This window comes from Talaromyces proteolyticus (assembly GCF_021365285.1).
Source record: "Talaromyces proteolyticus strain PMI_201 chromosome Unknown BGW36scaffold_9, whole genome shotgun sequence".
Lineage (NCBI taxonomy): Eukaryota > Fungi > Ascomycota > Eurotiomycetes > Eurotiales > Trichocomaceae > Talaromyces > Talaromyces proteolyticus.
Genome location: NW_025764285.1, coordinates 1,082,481 through 1,106,598, shown reverse-complemented (window position 1 = coordinate 1,106,598; position 24,118 = coordinate 1,082,481). Strand labels below are relative to the sequence as shown.

At 46.8% G+C, this 24,118-nt stretch overlaps 1 protein-coding gene across 1 annotated transcript; it reads left to right on the top strand.

Moving 5' to 3' along the window:
• Positions 1-745: 745 nt before the first annotated feature.
• BGW36DRAFT_429947 (putative nonribosomal peptide synthase) lies at positions 746-22,915 on the top strand (the record flags this gene model as incomplete). The annotated part of the gene is made up of 4 exons (XM_046220769.1): positions 746-1,219; positions 1,283-9,124; positions 9,180-16,166; positions 16,229-22,915. 4 exons carry the CDS (start codon positions 746-748, stop codon positions 22,913-22,915), a joined length of 21,990 nt encoding a protein of 7,329 aa, XP_046069593.1.
• Positions 22,916-24,118: the final 1,203 nt, after the last annotated feature.

The following is a 24,118-nucleotide window of genomic DNA, read 5'->3' as shown; positions in this document are numbered from 1 at the left end:
AGTGCGTTCTAGCCTGAGGGACGAATAGTAACAAGTGCCTGTCTTAGCCATTATTCTAGTTATTCTAGGACAAGCTATACGTAGGAATACAGAGTACATTGGGGGCCCAATTGTCAGCACGGGCGGTTGGCCCACCAGTGCTCTCTAATGAGCTGAAAACGGACGATGAAGCAATTCTATTATGCATCTATGATGGGCTAAGCCGCACGTGGTAGCTTGTTAATAGCTCGTAGGAAATATTCTTTTAACGGACTTAGGGGTTTCTCTTTGACTTCTATTCTCACACTGAACTGCTTTTACCAAGCAAATCTTCCTCTTTCCTCCTATCTTTCCCTTGACCAACAAGAGCCCTGGCGCAGCATCCCTCTTATTACCTTCTAAAAACATACCTAGCCATACCAATCCCTGCTCTCTCCCCATCCAGCCTCAGACATACATTTATTCCCTTCTAACAACCATTTTCTCATTGGTCATTGAGTCATCCTTCCTCACTACTACCTGAGGAACCATAAAGCTACATAACCGGCATCCATCAAGACATCCATTACGACCGCGCATATTCTTACATAATAAACAGGTCAGTATCAAGGTTTGTGTAGCGATTTACGAATTTGAAAGACACGAATTACAGAATATCCGAGATCTTCGTGCTAGAAACACGAGGTCTATTCTGAATGCACTAACGCCTCTCTCCAAATTATTCCCCCAAAACCTATAGGGTAAATTAACCTACAGATACACAAAAATGGAGTATAAAAACGCGCAGGAGTTCTGGAAACAGAGCCTACCCCAGTTTGAGCCTTGTTTCTTGAGTCACCTGGCTGCTCCTTCCGCTGCCGCCACCGGCAGAGCCTCGGTCGACTGCAAGATTGCAGGCTCAACCATCCAATTTTTCCGACAAGCATCCACGACGTCTACGATAGTTACTCTCCAGACAGCCTGGGCAGCTGTTTTGGGCCGGTATCTTGCGTCAGACTCGCTAAGCTTTGTGAGTACTGTGACCCGAAGTGACTCCGTGCAGAACAATCTCTGCCATGTCGAATGGGAGGGAGAGACCACCGTTGGCGAAGCTGCCGATCGCCTGGAAAAATGGCATGCCAGCTCCTCGCCATATCTGAATCTTTCCCTCTCTGATTTGGTGCCAACGACTCCCATCTGTGATACTGCGGTTCAAGTGGTCTTTTCATCTCCGTCAGAATCCGATGAGGCAATAGCCAAGGTAAGAATTAAATTACAGTGCTGCATAGATAAACCCAAGGTCGAAGACTAATTATAATTACAGTACAAAGTTGTTGCCAGTCTTCTTTGCAACGAGAACAACGTGAAACTTGTTCTGCAGTATGCTCCACAGGCAATTAGTGCTGCGCAAATGGCTAGTATTGCCGGTTCTTTGGAGAAAAGTCTAGAAATTGTGATAAGCTCGCCATCCCAGAAGTTTTCAGGATTAGACTTGTGCTCCGATCATGATCTGAATCAATTGTTCTCTATCAATGCCGCACTCCCGGAAACTGTTGATTCTTGCCTTCACATTCTTTTTGAACAGCGAGCAATTCTTCAGCCGAATGCAACTGCTGCTGTGGGATATGGAGGCCCAATGACTTATAGGCAGCTAAACTTATGGGCTGAACGACTAGCTACTGTCCTTCGGGACATGGGCGTTGGGCCTGAGGTTTACGTTCCATTCTGTTTTGAAAAGTCAACAGTGACAATTGTGGCCATGCTAGCCATTCTCAAAGCAGGAGGCGCCTGTGTGGCCCTCAACCCTGCACATCCTATCAACCGCCTTGAGACAATCTTGCGAAAATGCGACGCAAAAGTTGTCTTGACCGATGATTCACATGGCACCATGTTCTCCGGTATCGTGGACCATGTCGTTGTCATGACCTCGAATTCGCAGTATAACAAGATTCTGACTAGCGAAACAATCACGTCTAGCATATCTTCCAAGGCTGTTGTTACTTCGCGAAACCCTGCATTCGTTGTGTTCACTTCCGGAAGCACAGGTGAGCCGAAGGGGATTGTTTTGGAACATCACGCTCTCTGCACCAGTATGAGAAACCACGGCGCTGCCATGCGTCTTGACCCTCAATCCCGATCACTTCAATTTGCTGCATATACGTTTGATGTTAGCATTGGAGAAATATTTACCACTTTACTATATGGAGGTTGTGTATGTGTTCCTTCGGAAGAAGAAAAGATGAATGACCTCGCTGGTGTCATTGGTCGCCTCAATGTCAACTGGGCATATCTAACACCCACTGTGGCGAGTCTGCTGAACCCAAGTGAAGTTCCGACTTTGAAAACCCTTTCTCTTGGAGGTGAAGCTGTTAAACAGGAGAACATTCAAACTTGGGCTGAACATGTTTACCTCATCAACATATATGGTCCAGCTGAGACAACAATCTGGTCTACCGGTCTGGTTAATCTCAAGGTTGATACGCCTGCTACAAATCTTGGTGTTGGATTGGGAGCTCTTATGTGGGTGACATCTTCGGAGGATCCAAATAAACTCTGCCCTGTTGGTGCAGTCGGCGAAATTCTTATCGAGGGTCCGATCCTCGCCAGAGGCTATCTAAAGGACAAAGCAAAAACCGACGCTGCCTTCATTGAAAACCCTGCATGGCTACCAAAGGGTCCTAAATCTCGTCGCCTTTATCGATCGGCCGATCTGGGTTATTTGAACCCGGATGGCACCCTGAGTTTTATTGGACGTCGTGACAACCAAGTCAAGATGTACGGTCAGCGGATTGAGATGGGCGAAATTGAATTTCATTTGAAGCAAAATTTCGCCGCTCTTCAATCGGGAGCAGTTGAAATGATAAAACCAAAGGTCCAAAATGAACAGCCCGTTTTGGCTGCTTTCTTGTGTCTCAAATATTCGCAGGGACAGAATTCTGGCGACGAACCGATGGTACCTATGACAGACGATATGCGGAAATCTCTATTGGCACTCAAAGATTCTCTGACTCTTCACCTTCCATCATACATGGTCCCCTCGTTATTTGTTCCATTAGTACGCATGCCTACGTCGGTGTCTGGAAAATTAAACCGTCGCCATCTTCGGGAACTGGGCTCAGAATTTAGTGCTGAGAAGATCTCCTCCTACGGTCTTGCAAGCATTACTAAGGAGGCACCAGTAACCGAGAATGAGAAATTCTTGCAAGGTATGTGGGTAGAAGCTCTTGGTATGCCTGGTCAATCCATTGGCAGACAAGATAGCTTTTTCCAACTTGGCGGTGACTCAATCACCGCTATGAAGTTGGTCAAAGCTATTAGAAATGAAGGAAAGATTCTGACTATGTCGAACATCTTCCGACAGCCAACCCTCATGAATATGGCCAAAGTATTGGATACATCAATTGAAGGGGAAATGAAGGCTGAGATTCAGCCATTTTCTCTTCTAAATGATAAGGAACGGATTCTGGACCATGTAACCAGCACATGGGGCGTCGCAAGATCGGAGATTGAGGATATCTATCCTACTACTCCTCTTCAGGAAGGTCTCATGGCTGTAACTCAAAGACGCCCAGGAACATATATTTATCAGAATGTTTTTGACCTGCCATCTGATCTTGATATCCAAAGATATCGGAAAGCTTGGGAAATTGCAGTTCAGACTATTCAGATACTGCGCATCACCATCGTCCCAGGAGACAACATGGGCGCTTATCAAGTGGTCACAAACCGTGGTATCGAGTGGCAAGCTCCCGCCAATGTTGAAGAGTATCTGAAAGCAGATTCTGAGAAGAGTATGCAGTATGGTGATCCATTAGCGAGGTACGCCATTATGGACAGGGATGGCCAGGCACCGGTCTTTGTCTGGACAGCCCACCACGTGCTCTACGATGGATGGTCCTTACCATTGCTTCTAAAGCGTGTTGAAGAACTATACAAGGCCAACGGGGCCCGTCTGGAAGCAAGCACCGTTCCTTTCCAGGATTTTATTGACCACCTTCAGAGAGCCGATACAGTAGCGGCTGAAAATTTCTGGAAGGGACAGCTATCCGGCATATCTCCTCCCAAATTCCCACATTTGCCATCCGTTACCTATGAACCACGCGTCAATGAAATCCATTCTCACCAGTTTGCTCTATCCAGGCTCTCAGCTTCTGAAACTACAAGCTCTACGTTGATTAGAGCCGCCTGGGCCCTTTTGATGAGCCAGTACTCCGATGCGGGCGATGATATTGTATTTGGTATTACAACTGCGGGCAGAAGTGCAGATATCCCAGGAATCACCGATATGATTGCACCAACCATCGCCACCGTGCCCGTTAGAGTTCCAATTGATAAGGAACGGTCTGTTTCCCAACTCCTTAGGCAGGTTCAGTCTCAAACAGTAGACATGATACCATATGAACATATTGGTTTGCAGAATATTGCCAAGATTAATCGGGAATGCCGCATGGCATGTGGATTCCAGAACTTGCTCGTCGTCCAACCCGAGGAAGACGAGAGTTTGAAAAGCACCATTGGTATCCAGCAAAGATCTGATCCAGCTGTGGGAATTCACACCTACGCGCTAGTTGTTCAAGCAATGCTCCAGGGTAATTTTATCAAGCTCCTGATTGACTTTGACAACAATGTGCTCTCATCATGGCAGGTGGAGCGTATCTGCTACCAACTCGAACATATTATTTGCCAACTCTCTTCAAATGTATCAACCCCGATTGGTAAACTTAATCTCTGCTCTGATAGAGACGTCTCTCAGTTGATGGACTGGAACCACGACTTCCCCTACGTTGAAACGAGATGTATCCACCAAATTATCGAAATCCAGGCGCGCGAAACCCCAAATGCTGAAGCCATCTGCTCCTGGGATGGGTCCTTCACTTATAAGGAAGTTGACCAATTGTCAAACAGGCTTGCACGCTTTTTGATCCAACAGGGAGTTGGGCCAGAAGTTCTTGTTCCATACTGTTTCCACAAGTCAGCATGGACTGCTATTGTAATGTTGGCAATAGTCAAGGCTGGGGGCGCTTGTGTGGCACTTGATCCTGGACACCCAGTTGACCGAATAGAAACCATTATCAGCAATGCCAATGCCAAGGTCGTTATCACCACCGCTGAACTTAGTCACAAATTTGGAAGCCTGGTTCCTCACGTGGTAGCATTCAGCCCTGAGTTTTTGAACATCTTAAAGGACGACAGCCCCATCCCTTGCCGAACAACATCCAATAACCCAGTCTTCGTTCTTTTCACTTCTGGTAGTACAGGAAAACCAAAAGGAATTGTAATTGAACACGGCATGTTTGCAACAAGTGCAGCAGCCCACAGTCAAGCGTTTGGCATTACCTCAGAATCCCGTGTTTTCCAGTTTGCGGCTTATACTTTCGATGTTAGCGTCGGTGATATCTTTACTACCTTGATGAAAGGCGGATGCATTTGCGTTCCGTCCGACATTGAGCGTATGAACAACATTGCTGGCGCGATCAATCGTATGAAGGTCAACTACAGCTTCCTGACCCCTACTGTTGCAAATCTTCTTTCCCCCGCCGAGGTGCCTACATTGAAACGCCTTACATTGGGTGGTGAAGCTTCTACATACGAGAATATTCGGACATGGGCTGAGCACATCGATCTTATCATCTGCTACGGTCCTGCTGAGTGCTCTGTATACTGCTCTGCAAACCCTCCAGCGACTTTACAAAGCAACCCCGCTATCCTCGGAAAAGCTGTCGGTGCACACATCTGGATCGTCGATCCGACTGATCATAACAGACTCACCCCAGTTGGATGTGTTGGTGAGCTCGTCGTGCAAGGACCGACTGTCGCAAGAGGCTATCTCAATGAACCCGAGAAAACTCGGGATGCTTTCGTTGACGATCCAGTATGGCTATCTAAGAGCATTGCGGGAAAGTACCGGCGGATTTACAAGACTGGCGATCTTGCGCGTTACAACCCCGATGGTACTCTGAGTTTCGTTGCTCGCAAAGACACGCAGGTCAAAGTGCGTGGCCAGCGAGTGGAGCTAGCAGAGATTGAAGTGCATCTTTCTCAGAGCCCAGAGATTAAACACGCCTTGCTCTCAGTGCCTTCATCTGGTAGTTACAAAGGCCGACTCGTTTGTGTACTTTCACTTCAACAGCTGTCACCTGGAAAGGGCGATGCCAGTGAACGGGAAGTCCAGTTGATTGGCGGTTCCGACGAAGAGAAAGCCGCTGAGATGATTGCTACTATTCAAGATCGACTGGTCGAAAAGCTACCCTCATACATGATCCCAGCTGTCTGGGTGGTTATGCGGAACATTGTTCTCAATCTTTCTGGAAAGATGGATCGTAAACATGTCAAGGGATGGCTCGAGGATGTCGACGAGGCTAGCTACCTATCCATCGCCAAACTTGCAAACGCGAAAATAGGTAGCGATCGACCTATCTCAGAGCTCGAGAAGAAGATACAACTTGCCTTCAGCCAGACCCTGAATCTTCCAACAGATCAGATTGGTCTCGATACCTCCTTCCTCATTTTAGGTGGTGATTCCATTTCCGCAATGCAAGTTATGTCTCGTCTACGCGCACAGAAAATCGGCGTCACCGTTCAGGACATATTGCGCTCTCGAACTGTGTCTGCACTTGGAAAACGGGCTGAAATCCAAGAGACAAACTCCAAAGATACGGTTCATGATGTTGAAATTATTGACAAGTATTTCGATCTTGCTCCGATCCAGAAGAGGTTTTTTGATATGCAGCCATACGGCCAAAACCACTTCAACCAGAGCTTTGTACTACGCTTAGCCAAGGATGTCCCCATGGACCAATTCAAGAACGCCCTCGAAGCTATCGTGCAACGCCATTCGATGCTTCGATCTCGATATGCCCACATCGATGGGCATTGGCGCCAGAAACTGACTACTGATATCGCTTGCTCCCTCTCGGTGGAGCCCACTCAGGCATTTACCAACCGTGAGGATATGTTAAGCCAATTTTCCAGTGTTCAAAAGACCCTGGATATTACCAAAGGGCCGATTATTGCTGGACAAATGGGCACAGCATCCGGAACAAGTTATATCTTTATCACAGTACACCATCTCGTAATTGATCTCGTGTCGTGGCGCATTATCCTCGAGGATCTTGAAGATTTCCTCGTTTCAGGAAGCTTTAAATTGCAACCAACTATAAGCTTCCAGACATGGTCCAAATTGCAGAGCGAATATGCTTCTTCCAACATGTCTGCTAAGGATGTAACGATGCTTAACTCCTCTCAGAGCAACTTTGAATATTGGAGCATGGTTGGCCAGTCCAATACTTGGGGTGATATTATCGAGTCCTCGTTTGCCCTCGATGAACGAAGAACAACTCTCCTCTTGGGCGATGCTCATAAATCACTACGAACTCAACCTGTCGATGTGATGGTTTCCGCTTTGATCTACTCTTTCCAAAAGGTGTTCACTGATCGAACTGCACCTTCAGTATTTCTAGAGGGGCACGGGCGCGAGCCTTGGACACCCGATATCGATATTTCCCAAACTGTGGGCTGGTTCACAACCATGTTCCCGGTGGGAGCTGATATAGACTCGCAGACACTCACTTGGTTGGATGTGGTGAAGAGAGTAAAGGATAACCGTCAAAAGATCCCAAACAACGGATGGTCATATTTCACAGCCGCCTGCCTCAACCCTGAAGCCTCAAAGGCAGTTGATAATTTGGATATCGAGATCCTCTTTAACTACTCTGGTCTTTATCAGCAGCTGCAGAGAGCTGACGCACTCCTTCAAGGGACTGATATTTCAGGCACCGATCTTGGAGATATTAGTCCTACTATGCAACGCTATTCACTGTTCGAAATCACAGCCAGTGTCGTTGAGAGAGGAAGAATGAACTTTTCCTTCGAGTTCAACAAGAACATGTCTTGCCAGGAGTCAATAAAATCATGGATTGCACTGTGCTGTCAATCACTCGAGGCTGGTATTGATCAGCTTATAAGTACCGCAGAGACTGCTACCTTCGCAGATTTCCCTTCACTGCCGCTGTTATCCTACTCTGAGCTAGAGGAACTGACGGAGACAATTCTTCCAGCCGCCGGGGTCCACAGTCTCAATCAGGTAGAAACCATTATCCCATGCTCCCCGATGCAATTGAGTCTTCTGTTAGCCCAGCTGAAGACCTCGGGCGATTATGAATTCTACACTATCATTGAAGCCACCTCCAAAGCGGCTGAAAGTATCAATACCCAGTTGCTGCTTAAGAGCTGGCAGGAGGTTGTTGATCGCCATTCTGCGTTGAGAACTATCTTTATCCAGAGTGCTGTATCTGGCAAGTCTTATGACCAACTAGTTCTGAAAGAAATATCAGCGCGTGTATCAGAAATATACAGCGATGAGCCTATAGAAGATCTCCGAAAAAGACAGCCTGTTACCGCTTTTGACGGCAAGGTCGCCCATCAACTGACGATCTGTCACACCAGCACGGGCAGTGTTTTCTTCAAGCTAGAAGTGAATCATGCTCTCATCGATGGAACATCAATGGCCATCATACTTAGGGATCTCAAGCGCGCATACAGCGGAAAGCTCTTAGACCATCATCCAGCTCTTGCTTACTCGGATTACGTCTCTTATCTGCAAGAAGCTAAGACGCAGGAGTCAGTGGATTTCTGGAAGAACCACCTGGAAGACATTCAGCCGTGCCACTTCCCAATTCTGGATGATGGCCGCGATCAAGATGCTGTTCTTGAATCCGTGGATGTCGAATTACCCGACTTGACGCGCGACCGCCTTGCAGCATTCTCCGATCGCTATGGGCTTACAGTTGCCAATGTAATTCAAACAGCCTGGGCGTTGGTTCTGCGTGCTTTTACCGGCACTGACTCTGTATGCTACGGATACTTGACTTCTGGTCGTGATGCCCCACTGAGAGGCATCGAAGATTCTGTAGGGCCTTACATTCACATGTTAGTCTGCCGCCAGAATTTTGACGCTAGCTCCCCTGCATTGAAGGCCCTGCAAATAATGCAGGATGAATTCCTACAGGGAATGTCGCATCAATATGTGTCATTGAATGAGTTACAAAATGTCCTTGGACTCTCTGGTCAAAAACTTTTCAATACTGCTATGTCCTTCCAGAGATACCCGGCTGCAGAAAATAGCGAGCTAGCTCTAGACGCTGTTTATGACTTTGACCCAACAGAGGTATGTAACACTTTTTGACGACCCATAAAGCTTGTTTGTACTAACCCTGGCATAGTTCGATATTACCGTCAATGTGGCAATCACAGAGGATGATGGTCTCAAGGTTGACCTTACTCATTGGACCTCCAAAGTTACCAGTGCCAACGCACTGAATATTGCACACACGTTTGCAGCTGCAATCTCCTCCCTCTTCAAGAATCCAGAAACCTTGATATCTGAAGTTGATCTCCTAAGCATCCGAGACAAGAAACAGCTGCAGCAGTGGACTGCAGAAGTTCCTGTCGCAGTCGAGCGTTGCATGCACGATGTTGTTAGTCAGAGAGCTAGGGAACGACCAACTGCTCATGCACTTGAATCATGGGAAGCGACCTACACATATGAGCAGCTAGACAAAGTCACGGCTAGACTTTCAAGACATTTTGCTGCCTTTGGAATCAAGCCTGATGACTGTATTCCCCTCTGCTTTGAGAAGTCACTTTATACAATCGTGGCCATGATCGCTGTTCTCAAGGCTGGGGGTGCATTCGTTCTTCTCGATCCCAAATTTCCCAACGATCGTCTCAGAGGTATCCTTGAAGATATCAATGCCCGTTTCATCATTGCATCTCCACAAACCGAAAACCGCTGCAAAGAACTGCTAGAAACCGTGGTCGTCGTAGCACCCGATATGATATCTTCATTGCCTGCTAATGATACTCCGATCGTGACAGCCGTCCAACCTCGCAACATTATGTATGTGCAATTCACGTCCGGCAGCACTGGAAAACCAAAGGGAGCTGTGGTCGATCATCTAGCTGCCTGTTCGTCAATTAAGTACCACGGAAAGGCTATGAGATATGGACCTGATGCGCGGGTCTATCAGTTCTCCTCTTACACATTCGACGCTATTATTCTTGAGGCTTTTACAACTCTATATCATGGTGGCTGCGTCTGCGTGCCATCTGAGGAAGACCGCATGAGCAGAATGGCAGCGTCGATGAGAGAACTAAACGTCAATCTGATGTTCATGACTCCTACATTGGCTCGTTTATTCAAGCCCGAGGATGTTCCGTCTCTCGTAACTCTCATGCTTGGTGGCGAACCTATCCCTCAGGATTGTATGGAGACCTGGGCAGATAGGGTTAACTTGATCGGGGGTTATGGACCAGCAGAGTGCTGCGTGTACTGCTGCTACAATCCACTCAGTGAAACCAAGCTTCGACCTGATGTTATCGGTTTCCCTGTTGGCTCTGTTCCTTGGGTTGTTGACACTGACGATCATAACAAACTTGTTCCTGTCGGTGCTGTTGGTGAACTATTAGTCCACGGTCCTATTGTCGGACGATGCTACTTAGGTGACAAAGTCAAAACACAGGCCAGCTTCATCTCTAGTCCATCTTGGATGACAAATTACTACCAAGAAGAGCAAAGGTTGTACAAGACTGGGGATTTGGTTCGGTTCAATTCTGATGGCACGTTAACAATCATTGGCCGAAAGGATACCCAGGTCAAACTGAACGGGCAGCGTATCGAGCTTGGAGAGATTGAATATCATATCAAGTCAAAATTCCCCAAGGTCCTTCAAGTTGCTGTTGATGCACTCCAGCCCGCTTCTGACCAAGGGCGACAAATTCTCTCCGCCTTCCTCGACTTTGGGGTAAGCGAAGTATCCAAAACAGCCCATTCTAGTTCGGATATGTTGCTGCCTATTTCTGATAGCCTCCGCGACCATATGCTTGAAATTGAGCATGTTCTATCACATTTAGTTCCTCCCTACATGGTTCCTCGACTATGGTTCCCATTAAGAAGCATGCCGAAATCTGCCTCTGGAAAGACTGACCGTAAGGCTTTGAAGGAACACTGCAACGCTCTGACTACAGATCAGCTCAAGGCATATGGTCTTGCAGGAGGAAGTCAACAGGCCCTTAGCACTGAGGTAGAAAAGATTGTACACGGGTTGTGGAAGAAGATCCTACATACCGAACAACTCGACGCTAACGATAACTTTTTCCGCGTTGGTGGTGATTCAATTGCGGCGATGAACCTGGCTACTGAAGCTCAGCGACAAGGTCTATCTTTGACGGTTTCAAGCATCTTCATGAATCCAAGGCTCAGTGACATGGCCAAGGCAATTGAAGCTGCTTCCCAAACACCAATCGCAGTACCCTACGCTGGGCCATTCAGTCTTGTTCGTGGTTCTGAAAATGGTCAACGTATTGCCGCAGACTTTGTGCCCAGCCTCAGCGCAGAGGTTGTTGAGGATGTATATCCTGCAACACCGCTCCAAGAAGGTCTGATAATTCTAACCATCAACGACCCTAGCAGTTACGTACACCGTGCTGTGTTCAGGCTCCCGCGTGATATTGACCAAGACCGCTTCCGAGAAGCATGGGCTAATGTTTTCGAACAAAACGCTATACTGCGAACGACATTAGTTCCGTCGGAAACATTTGGTACTTGCCAGGTTGTAGTGCGCAGAAAGATAGAATGGGCTACTTCCCCCTCTTTGGATACATACCTTGCAAATGACACACAGATACCGATCACTTGGGGCTCCCTTCTCACTCGATATGGCACAACGGAGGACGGACATTTCATTTGGACAGCGCATCACTCCATCTACGACGGTTGGAGCTTTTCAATCATGATGGAACAAGTTTCAAAATCTTACTTGAATCAGCCAATCCGACAAGGACCCTCCTTCCAGGAGTTCATTCAATATCTTCAGAAAAACGAAGACACACAAGTCTCAGTAGATTTCTGGAAAACCAAATTCGAGGGAGCTGCTCCAGTAGTCTTTCCGCAACTACCAAACCCGACGTACAAAAAACATGTCAGCAAATCCCATCGCCTAACAATGACGAACATTGATCTTCCAGGAAACGCCGACATCACTATGTCAACCGTTCTTTCTGGTGCATGGGGTTTGACTATCGGCCAGTCAACAAATATCTCTGACGTTGTCTTCGGTACCACGCGTAGTGGCCGTAATGTTGATGTTCCTGGTGTCGTAGATATCATGGGTCCTACGATTACAACAATTCCTGTCCGAATGGTATTAGACCCTAGCATCTCAGTTCACCAATTCCTTACAAAGGTCCAAATCCAAGCAACTGAGACAATTCCTCACGAGCATCTTGGCCTCCAGAATATTCGCAAGATCAATAATTACTGCAAAGCTGCATGTGAATTTGAGAATTTGTTTGTTGTACAAACCCCTTTTGCAACCGAAGGATCGCTAGGTTTGGAAGAAATTGAGATCCACGAGTCAGGCCTCCATACATATGGCCTTAACGTTGAGTGCCACATCCTCAAGGACAATAGTGTCAGCGTGAACTTCGAATACGACTCTAGCCTAATACCTACATTCAATGTTGAACGGCTCGCAGGACACTTCCAACATGCAGTGCGGCAGTTAAGTAATTTGTCGGAGTCAACCGCTCTTGGTGAAATCGAGACATTCAGTCCAGAGGATAGGAAGATGATGCAAAGATGGAATGCAACACCTTATCCCGCGGTTAACAAAACAGTGGATGGAATTATTCGCGCCCAAGCCGATCTCCGACCTTCATCCACTGCCCTCACTCAGTCAGACGGTATCTCCTATACTTACGCACAGCTTGATAAAGCATCGACTGTCTTAGCTCAGGAACTTTCTGATCTCGGCGTCACGGAGGGGCATGTTATTCCGATTTGCTTGAGGAAATCAGCACTGGTCGTTATTTCCATGCTTGCAATCGCCAAATGCGGTGCAGCATTCATTTGTTTCGAGCCCTCAATGCCTGCCGACCGAATGGAATTTATCATCAAAGAAATCACAGCACCTATAGTCATTACTGACTACCAGACATGCAACATGTTCCAAGGTGAAAGCGCAACGGTACATACAACGGCTTCTCCTGTCATCATCACGAAGTCCTTAATTGAGAGACTCATTACTACTACATATGTCACCATGAAGCCTAAGTCAACGCCACACGAACTAGCGTATCTCATATTTACGTCTGGAAGCACCGGAAAGCCTAAGGGTGTTATGATTGAGCATGCATCGTTCTGCTCTAGTATGACCTACCAGAGCAAATTCTACGGGTTTAATGAAAATACTCGCACCCTGCAATTCTGTTCCTTGACATTTGATGCGTCTCTTATGGAAATATTCTCGACGCTGTGCGTAGGAGGCTGTGTCTGCTTCCCTTCGGAGGAAGAGAGGAATGGAGATTGGGTTACGGCGGCCAACGAACTACAAATCAATGCCGCTATGCTCACACCAACTGTGCTTCGCACAACACGACCAGAAGATATCCCATCTCTCAAAGTGCTTATTACAGGTGGAGAAGCTGTTGGACAAGATATTGTGCGCGCCTGGAGCAATTCAGTGAAATTGATCAACGTTTACGGACCCACTGAAACTACAATGGTGTGTATTATGACAACAATGGATGCCAACTCCTCTCCTGCAAGAATTGGATACCCAGTAGGCTGCAAGTCCTGGGTGACAATTCCCGATGATCATAACCGGCTTGCTCCACTAGGATCAATTGGAGAACTTGTTATCCAGGGTCCTTACGTTAGTCGCGGCTACTACAAAGAGCCTGAGAAGACAGCGGAGGTCTTTATCGATACTCCCAGTTGGCTCTCCCAGCAATTCTCCCAGACAGGTCGTGTCTACAAGACGGGAGATCTTGTCTATTACGCTGAAGATGGGTCCATTGTTATTGTTGGTCGAAAAGACAACCAGATCAAGATCCGTGGTCTTCGTGTTGAACTTGGGGAAATTGAACACAATCTACAGGCACATACAGATGTTGTGCAAGCATCTGTTGTTTTCCCCAAGGTTGGTCTAAGCAAAGACAAGCTGGTAGCTGTTATGACATTACATGGTGTTGAAGACAGAGTCTCGGGTTCTGCAGATCTCCAGCTACTTACAGGAGATGTCAAAAAGTATGCCGATTCTCGAATCCAAGCTATCCGAAAGAGTCTGGAAGAACGACTCCCACTGTACATGGTTCCTTCAATCTTCGTTGCCGTTTCCAAAATGCCGAGACAAATCTCCAGTAAGACAGACACTCGTACAGTGAAGAAGTGGATCGAGGAAATGGATGAACACACCTATTTCACGCTCTTAGACATCGGAGCTTCCTCTGGTCCAGTTGAGCCAACAAACGAGGTCGAAGAGCAAATCCAGAAGACATTTGCCCGTCTCCTAAGTCTGCAACCAAATCAAGTGATGTTGAATCGGTCTTTTATCAGTCTTGGTGGTGATTCGATCTCAGCGATGAAGGCAATGGCTAGTTTGAAGGATGCAGGAATTTCTCTGACAATCAAAGAGATTCTTCGTAGCGAATCAATTACGGATCTGGCGAACATCGCTTCCAGCCAAAAGCCCTCGCTACCTACAGATAGCGAAATTGGCTTGTGGACAGACCTATCAACAAGCCAATCCGAACTTATCAATGAGACCTCAGATAACGATGATGATGGTGTTGTTTCTGAGACCCTACAATCACTCACTGACAGTATCTTAGTGTCCATGAAGACAGGCGTGACGGAGAGTGGTGTTCGTGATGCAATACACAATGTCGCAACACTTCATTCAGCTCTACGAGCACGCTTCAAGCTCGGGGCTGAAGGGCACTGGATGACCACAATCTCTTCATCTATCGAGTCTTCCTATATTTGCGATGTTACTAAGAATTGTAAAAAGTCTGATGTTGATTCAATTACTAAATCAACCACAAAGAGATTGGATATTATCGCTGGACCAGTATTTGGGGCACATTTGCTGCTCCCTCAGCAAGGAGAGCCTCTTCTTTTCCTTGTGGCACACCGTCTTGTCTCCGATGCGGCACCATGGTCGATTATTTTGAAAGATCTGGGCGTTGTAAACTACCCACTTCTTGCAATGACTTATGACGAGCATGAAATGCTCCTCCATAACAGACTACCTGAGATTGGTATCTCAACACCAAGTGAGGTAGAGGATATATACCCTTGCTCGCCACTTCAGGAAGGCTTGCTTCTTGCTCAAACCAAGGGAACTGGCAGTTATCACACCAGTCATATTCAAGAAATAACTTCAAGTAGTCACATCAATGTCCAGATTGTTATTAGCGCTTGGAAGAAGATGGTGAGCAGACATCAGATTCTACGTACGATTTTCATTCAGGGCGTCAACCACCGGGCTACTTTTGTTCAATTGGTACTTCGTAGTATTACCGTTGATCCTATTGTCTTGGAAACTAATGGCTTGGATGCAATTGAAAAACTCCAGAACGAACCACAAGCCACTGATTTTGGAGCTTTGGAGCCATGGCATAGGCTACTTATTTGCCAGGATAAGTCTGGCAAAACGTTCTGTCGACTCGATATTCACCACGCCCTATTTGATGGCACTGCATTGAATATTCTATTTCAAGACCTAGCATCTACTTATGGAAAGGGAGAGATCCCCATTACACAGAGTCTCTTCAGTGACTACGTCGCTTACCTGCTCGCGCGACCGCCAGACTCAGCCCTTGCATACTGGAAAGACTTCCTTAGCGGTTTGGAGCCCTGCAATTTCCCATCTATGAATACCGAAATTGAAAGTCCACGCGAAACCAAATCTTTGGAATTTGATGTTCGCAACTTTGCTAGCATTCAGTCTCTCTCGTCTAAGAGAAATGTCACTATTTCCACCATCTTGCAAACAGCATGGGCTTTGGTACTACGTCAGTACACAGGAAGCGATGATGTCTCTTTCGGCTTCCTTTCCAACGGCCGCGATATTCCACTCAACAATGTCAACAGCCTTGTCGGCCCACTGATCAATATGTTGGTCTGTCGTATGAAGCTAGGCTCAGACTCATACCTCAAGGACATTCTTGACAGCACGCAGGATAACTTTTTGAATAGCTTGTCCTACCAACACACATCTTTGGCTGAGATCTACCACGCTTTGAATCTCAATGGCAGATCGCTCTTCAATACTTCACTCTCATTTGTGAATGAGTTGAGTGAGGAACATGACGGCCTTAACTCTGCAATTAACTTTATCAGCGTTGGTGGTAAAGGTTCCACAGAGGTACGTTTTACAAATTTCTACCAAATGTCTCTTCATGATCTCTTCACTAACTTTTCTCTAAGTATGATATTGCCATCAATGCAAGCGTTTCCGGTGGTGTGATGCAAGTAGCATTCACATATAGGTCATCTTCTCTATCTACGGAACAAGCTAATCACTTAGCGGAGGCATTCATCAAGTCCATTGATATTCTGGTTGACACTCCTGAGGACGTTCCGTTGAACCAGGTTGACTTTACAAGCGATCTCACCTATAGCCAACTACGGGCATGGAATTCAAAACCCTTGAAACCTGTTTATGAGTGTGTCCACGACCTCTTCAAACGCGCATCACGCACCTATCCGCATAACACGGCCATCTGCTCCTCTGAGGGTGATTTCACTTATAAACAGTTGGATGACCTTACCACACGCTTTTCTCAACTTCTCAAAGAGCGAGGTGTCGGCCCAGAAATCCTGGTTCCAGTTTGCTTCAAGAAGTCGGCATGGACTATTGTTTCTATGATTAGTATCCTAAAGGCTGGCGGTGCTTGTGTACCTCTCGATCCATCTCACCCAGACAGCCGTATCCAAGAGATTATTAACAACTGCAAATCCAATCTCCTCATTTCGGCACCACAGTTTGCTTCCCGCCTTGCTCCCTTGGTGAAATCAGTTATCCAGGTTGACCACACATTTATCAAATCTTTGGCTTCGGTCAACCGCCGAGACACCCGATCTAATGTTAGCCCTCTCAACCCCGCTTTCATTGTGTTCACATCCGGAAGTACTGGAAAACCAAAGGGAATCGTTCTTGAGCACAAAGGTCTTTGTACTATGTTCCTCGCAAATGCCTCAGTGGTCGGTATTGGCCCTAAAACGCGCACCTTCCAATATGCGGCGTACACCTTTGATGTCAGTATCGCTGAAACGTACATTACGCTCACACACGGAGGTTGCGTTTGCGTTCCTACAGAAGAAGAACGTATGAATGATATTACAGGATCAATTAACCGCCTGCGCGCCAATTGGACCTTCCTTACTCCATCAGTGGCTTCTCTACTTCATCCCGACCTTGTTCCAACTCTGAAGACTCTCACTTTAGGTGGCGAGGCCATTGCACGTGACCTTCACAGTCGCTGGGCTAGTCGCGTGCGTCTCATCAACAGTTATGGTCCAGCCGAGTGTTCAATTTGGACTAGCAACAATCAGTTGTCTGCTCACAGCTCTTGCAGTGATATTGGTGATGGAACCAATTGTCTGCTATGGGTGACCGAGCCCGATGACCACAACAGACTGGTCCCGATTGGATGTGTGGGCGAACTTGTCGTTCAGGGACCTAATTTAGCTCGTGGATACCTCAACGATAAAGAGAAAACTGATGCAGCCTACATTCGGACTCCATCATGGCTTCGTGAATGGGGTGGGGCTGAAGAAACAAAACGACTGTACAAAACAGGCGACTTAGTTAGACAGCGACCGGACGGTGGTCTGGAATTTGCTGGACGTAAAGATACTCAGGTCAAGTTCCATGGGCAACGAATCGAAATAGGAGAAGTCGAGTATCAACTTCGGGCCCACTTGCCTACCAATACGGAGGTGGCAATGGAAATGATCAAGCCTTTGAGTCAGAACAGTCGCCAAACTCTCGCCGCATTCATTTGCCTTGGAGATGGTGAAAGCAAAACCACGACACTCCCAGGCGATTCTGACTTCCTTACAGCCCCTACCGAGGCATTCAAGGTTATTGTCAAAGATTTAGAAGCATCTTTGTTGGAATCTCTTCCTGCCTACATGGTTCCATCACTCTTTATCAATGTAATGAGCATTCCGAAGAATACCTCCATGAAGATCGACCGCAAAGCACTTCGTGCGAAGGGACAAACTCTCTCACTGGAAGAGATATCATCTTATTCCTTTGTTTCAGGAAATAAAGTGGCCCCTCAAACTTCTACACAAAAGAAGCTGCATAAACTGTGGGTACAGGTATTAAAGGTCTCAGAAATTGCGATCGGAATCGAGGATAGCTTTTTCCGTGTGGGTGGTGACTCTGTCGCTGCCATGCAATTAGTAACAGCTGCTCGCAATGCTGGAATCTCTTTGACTGTCATGGAAATCTTCCAAAACCCAACGATAAAAGAAATGGCAGTAGTGGCTAGGGAGCAGGATTCGGATCTCGAGCTTGAACTCAAAGTTGCTCCTTTTAGCCTTCTTCAATCCTCGGAAGTCGATAGCTTCGTCAACAGTAGCTCTAAGAAGGTTGGACTGTCCTCCGAGTTGGTGCAGGACATTTATCCTACCACTCCCCTTCAGGAAGGTCTCATGTCTCTGACCATGCAACAACATGGACTGTACACGCTGCAAGCCCTCTACGCCCTCCCAAGTGATATTGATATCGCCCGCTTCCAGTCGGCGTGGGATCAAGTAGTAGAAGAGCTAGATATCCTACGCACATGTCTTGTTGACTACGAAAATCGTGGAGCATATCAAGTTGTCCTACCACCCGATGCTTGCAGGATCCAGTGGAACTCCGGGGACAATGTGCAAGTTTACCTAAAAAAGGATCGTGAACTAACATTTGACTACGGAAAACAATTGACTCGCTATGCCATCGTTAAAGAAGACTCTCGTGCGTACTTTATATGGACAGCTCATCATGCTGTCTACGATGGGTGGTCTCTAGCGTTAATGCTTGACGTTCTTGAAAGGAAGTACAAACAGGAGAATTCACTACCTACTCCATCGTTCAACATTTTTATCAAGTGGATGGTTGAAACCGATGAAACGGCCACGCGAAACTTCTGGAAGTCTAATTTCGTTGACATTAATGCTCTCACTTTCCCGTCTGTACCTGTTGGCTATCGCCCGAAGGCCACGGGGGTGAAGACACACTCTATCACCTTACCTACAAAACCAGACACTGCGATCACTTTACCAACAATTATCCGATCTGCGTGGGCATTGAACATTGCTCGATACACAGGGTCGGACGATGTTGTCTTTGGAATGACCCAAAGTGGGCGCAACGCCCCTGTTCCAGGCATTAGCAATATCGTCGCACCTCTAATTACTACAATCCCCGTGAGAGTCACCTTCGACAAGCAACAGTCTATCAGTACACTTCTAGAAAATATCCAAAATAACTCGATTTCAATGATTCCCTACGAGCACGCCGGACTTCAGAACATTAGTCGATACAGTCTTGAGTGCCAGACAGCATGCAAATTTCAAAATCTCCTAGTCATCCAATCTCAACAAGAATCCGCTCCAATTCCCCTGGGCATGGAACGAATTCCAATTTCTGATTTGGAGATACCCGCTTTCGGTATTGTTGTTGAATGCGAAGTGGTCGATGGGGAAGTCATTGTCAACGCTGGTTATGATCCTCGAGTAGTTTCTGCTGCACAGATGGACAACATCATGGCACAATTTGATCATTTAACCAAGATCCTTTGTCAGCAAGCTGCTTCTACCACAACCTTAAATGATTTGCCACTTCTTGGGCAAAATGACCAACTGCAATTGGAGGCGTGGAACTCACCACACGAGGATCGTATCGACCGTTGTGCTCAGGATATGATTCGTGAACGTGCGCTAATTCAGCCCGATGCCCTTGCCATTGATGCGGCAGATGGAAGACTCACGTACAAGCAGCTCGATGACCTGTCAACTCGATTAGCTCATTTCCTGGTGGACATCGGAATCGAATCGGACGTCATCGTTCCTCTGTTCTTCCGTAAGTCTGCTTGGGCAATTGTGTCCATGTTAGCAGTGATCAAGAGTGGTGGTGGGTTTGTTTTCTTGGATCCTCAACACCCAGTCGATCGTCTTGAGTATATCATGAAGTCTATCAAGGGAAGATTTGTGATAACTACTCCCGAATTGAAAAAGTCCTGGCCACTCAACCTGCCGGTTCTAACCGTTTCAGCTTCATTTTTTAGCTCTCGTCCTTCTCATCCTGAGCCTCCCATCGTCAATGCAACTCCTCGCAGCATCCTTTATGTCATCTTTACCTCTGGTAGTACTGGTCGACCCAAGGGCTGTATTATTGAACACTCTTCGTTCCTTACTGGGGCTCTTCATCACGCGAAGCGCGGTAAATTGTCACCCTCCAGCCGGATCCTACAGATAGCTCCATATACCTTTGACGTCAGTATCCTAGAAACTCTAACTGGCCTCATCTCCGGTGCTTGCATCTGTCTTCCTCGAGCTAAACACCAGGGAGCTCCCATCGCTGAGGTAATCAGCGATCTTGGTATTACATGGAGCTTCTTGACACCATCTGTGGCTCGTACTGTCAGCCCAGATGATGTGCCAACCCTCGAAACACTTGTTCTTGGCGGCGAAGCCCTATCAAAGATCGATATTGAAACTTGGGCACCCAAGGTACGACTGTGCAATGGATACGGCCCCAGCGAGTGTTCAATTGCGGTTGCCGCCAATACAAACATAACACGTGAAACGGATGCAGCCAATATCGGTACAAAGATGGGCTGCAACCTTTGGGTAGTTGCCTCAGATGATCATGATGTTCTTCTACCGATTGGCGCGGTGGGCGAATTGCTAGTCGAGGGGGCTATCGTCTCACGAGGATATCTGAACGAACCAGAGAAAACGGCAGCCGTATTTATTGAGAACCCAGCATGGACTGCATCTCAACTTAGCTATAACCGTGATCGCCGCTTCTACAAGACGGGAGACTTGGTTTATTTTGAAGAGGACGGCTCCGTCCATTTCATTGGTCGAAAGGACACTCAAGTGAAACTGCGTGGACAGCGGATTGAGATTGGAGAGATTGAACATCACGCAAGTGTTCACCCAGATGTCAAACATGCAATGGTTGCTCTACCACGGTCAGGAAGATTTAAGGAAAGCCTTGTCGCCCTCTTCTCTCTGAAAGAAGTCTCAAACATCAACAACAGCAATGATGGTGATCTCTGCCCTCTTACAGGGGCAAGCTTAGAGGACGTATTCAAGACGCTCCCCAGTATGAGGACCAGTCTTATGCAACGTCTACCACCTTATATGGTACCATCGACTTTCATCGCCATTGAAGAATTGCCCCTTCTTCCATCTGGCAAGATAAACCGTACTAGGATCACCAAATGGCTGGAGACTATGGACAACGAGACTCACGAAGCAATTGCAGCTCAAAGCGGTTGTCTCGCAAGCCACGCAGCCAATCCAATTAAAAAATCCAATGCTGTTGCGCTAAGACTTTCCGAAAAGGTTACTCAACTTCTTGCCGGAAACGATGAAGCGTACGCGGAAACAATCCGTGGACGTAACATTGGACTCGTCCAAGCGGGTATGAACTCAATCAGTGTTGTCTCTCTCGCTTCGTTTATAAAAGAAGAGTATGGTGTCAAACTGCCTATGGAAATGTTTATGGATAGCTCGATTACTGTGGAGGATATAGCGTTGAAGGTTGAAAATTTCGGCTCACAAGTCGACAAAAAGAATCTCAACTTGTTGGAGGAGGTGGATCTAGCCATGGAAGAGCTAGAAAAGGAAGTAGGTGGTGAATTGCAGACTAAGGCATTGAAAGTATCCTTGCCTAAGAATTATCGATCTCGAGTTCTTCTCACAGGTGCCACTGGTTTCTTGGGAAGTGTTCTCCTTCGACAATTGTTGGAGGATCCTAACATTAGCTCCGTCGTTGCCCTTGTTCGTGCCCGCGATCAACAGCATGCGATGCAACGTATTGTATCATCCGCAACAATGGCGAAATGGTGGCAACCAGAAATCCATGCCAGTCGACTGGAAGTCTGGGTGGGAGACCTTGCAAAACCACAGCTTGGTCTTGGTGAAAGTGAACTACAACAACTCAAAGGACAAGTTTCCCAGCGAATTGACGCCGTTATCCACAACGGAGCTACTGTTCACTGGGTTGCAGACTACGCAAGCCTTAAGAGCGCTAATGTTTCCAGCGTCGTGTCTCTTCTTGCTTCCTTGGTCCAATCTCCTACAGTTCCACCTCCACGTTTTACCTTTGTTTCTGGTGGGCACGTTGCGATTGGTGAAGAGACAGAACTGGACGCCGCACAGCTTGCAGAATTCATATCACAAGGAACCGGTTACGCCCAGAGCAAATTTGTGGCCGACGAGGTTGTGAAACGCTTTGCCCAGAAATACCCCTCCATATCTGCTACAATTGTGAAGCCTGGTCTGATCATTGGTACTGCTGAATCTGGTGTGTCGAATGCGGATGACTTCTTCTGGCGGGTTGTAGCCACTGCAATCGATACCCAGTCATACAATGGCGACGAACAAGATGCCACAATCCTTCTGGCTGGTGCTCAGCAGGTGGCTTCTTCCGTTATTACAACAACGTTTAGCGACGAGAAGCTGCCAGTTGAGAACAACGTCAGTCACGGTATTACCACCAAGGAACTTTGGACCATGCTATCTAAAGAATTCGGGTATAAGATGCAACCAATGGGTGCAAGTGACTGGTTGAAAAAGATGACAACTGCTGTCCATGACAAAGGTGACCAGCATCGACTCTGGCCTGTCCTACATTTCCTCGAAGCCACAGAAGGATACCTGGGCCGTGTGCTACCTGAGGAATTACGAAAGAGCTTTGGCCATCACCAAAACGATGAAGTCAAGGCATCTCTACGCAGCAGCATCAACTATATGCGTGGTATTGGCTATTTTGCTATGGATTCTTCTACCGCCGACTCAATCAGCCGAACGAAAGAGTCGGGATTCAGTCGTGGTATCAAAAAGACGCCTTCTGGCGTGCCAACTGTATACTCACAGGCTTGATCATCTCTCTTTTATTTTCCTTGTTTGTTATATTGTATTTTAAACGCTATACGCTCATTGCCGTTTGAGGCACTACTCTCCTATTGTTGTGATGGACCTTTATGTTTTTCTGTTATTGTTCTGCAAAGCCAGCGATTTCCTTCTAGTAAATAGCCCTCATTAGTGCATCAACATTCACTAAATTTATTTCACTTCAACTTGACTTTCAAATTTGTTCTGTCGTAGATTATTAAAGATAGTTCCGAGGCCACTCTAGATGTCAACAGAGACCTAAATCTAGCATTCATCTCGCACGAAACCTCAAATAAAATCATCAATTGGTCAAGAAACGAATGCACCTATTAGAATTTGAAGGGCAGCCCGCCTGTCTAGGACCCTGGAATCAACGAGAGAAATGGTGACCATATCTTGAAATCATCTTGTAGATCCCTATGAATGTGTAGCCCAATTGTCTTAGGTAGCCTGGAGGTGGTGAACTGACTATAGCTATTTGCTGGAGAGAAGGGCCGTCAATCAAAGACAAGAATAGACCGCAAGGATTCTCCATCTATCACATCAGTTAATCCCTTGGGACGCAAACACTCAATGACTACTACCTGAGGATCTCGACTATCCACCGAGGCCACGACCGTATATGTAATATGGCTTGTAATTGTGTACTGTGTACTAATGGTACACGCTAGGGTGTGTTAACTTATCGATAACATAATACATTTATGAGGACATTAACCTTACTAGCTGTATTCATATCATACAAGCGTATTTACCGTATACTCGATACATCTGACAGGCTTTACATGCATGGAGCCAGTCTGTATATAGCTTAGGGCAAGATCGATCACCTTTAACTTAGAATAAACAAGCTCGACGGGCCACCCCACTATATTCACAGAACTTGATTGGTTTGACCGACTAATCTATTGGCTGGCCCGTAGACCCTCATGGTGGCTTAATTTAAACTTCGGATGATTCATGCACAGCCCTAACGCGTTCTATTGGCCTGTCATGCCCTGCTTATTTCTTTGTCACACCGGGCGAACGGTTTGGTTGGATAAATCATTTTCCGAATTCGGTACTAGCCTATTCTTTCGGCCCCTACCTACATCATGTCTAGCCACCCACCCATCACCCAGTAGCTGATTGGTAACTACCAGCCCCTTCCCAATAATAGTACGGTCAAAATCCACATCCTATACGAAGTAT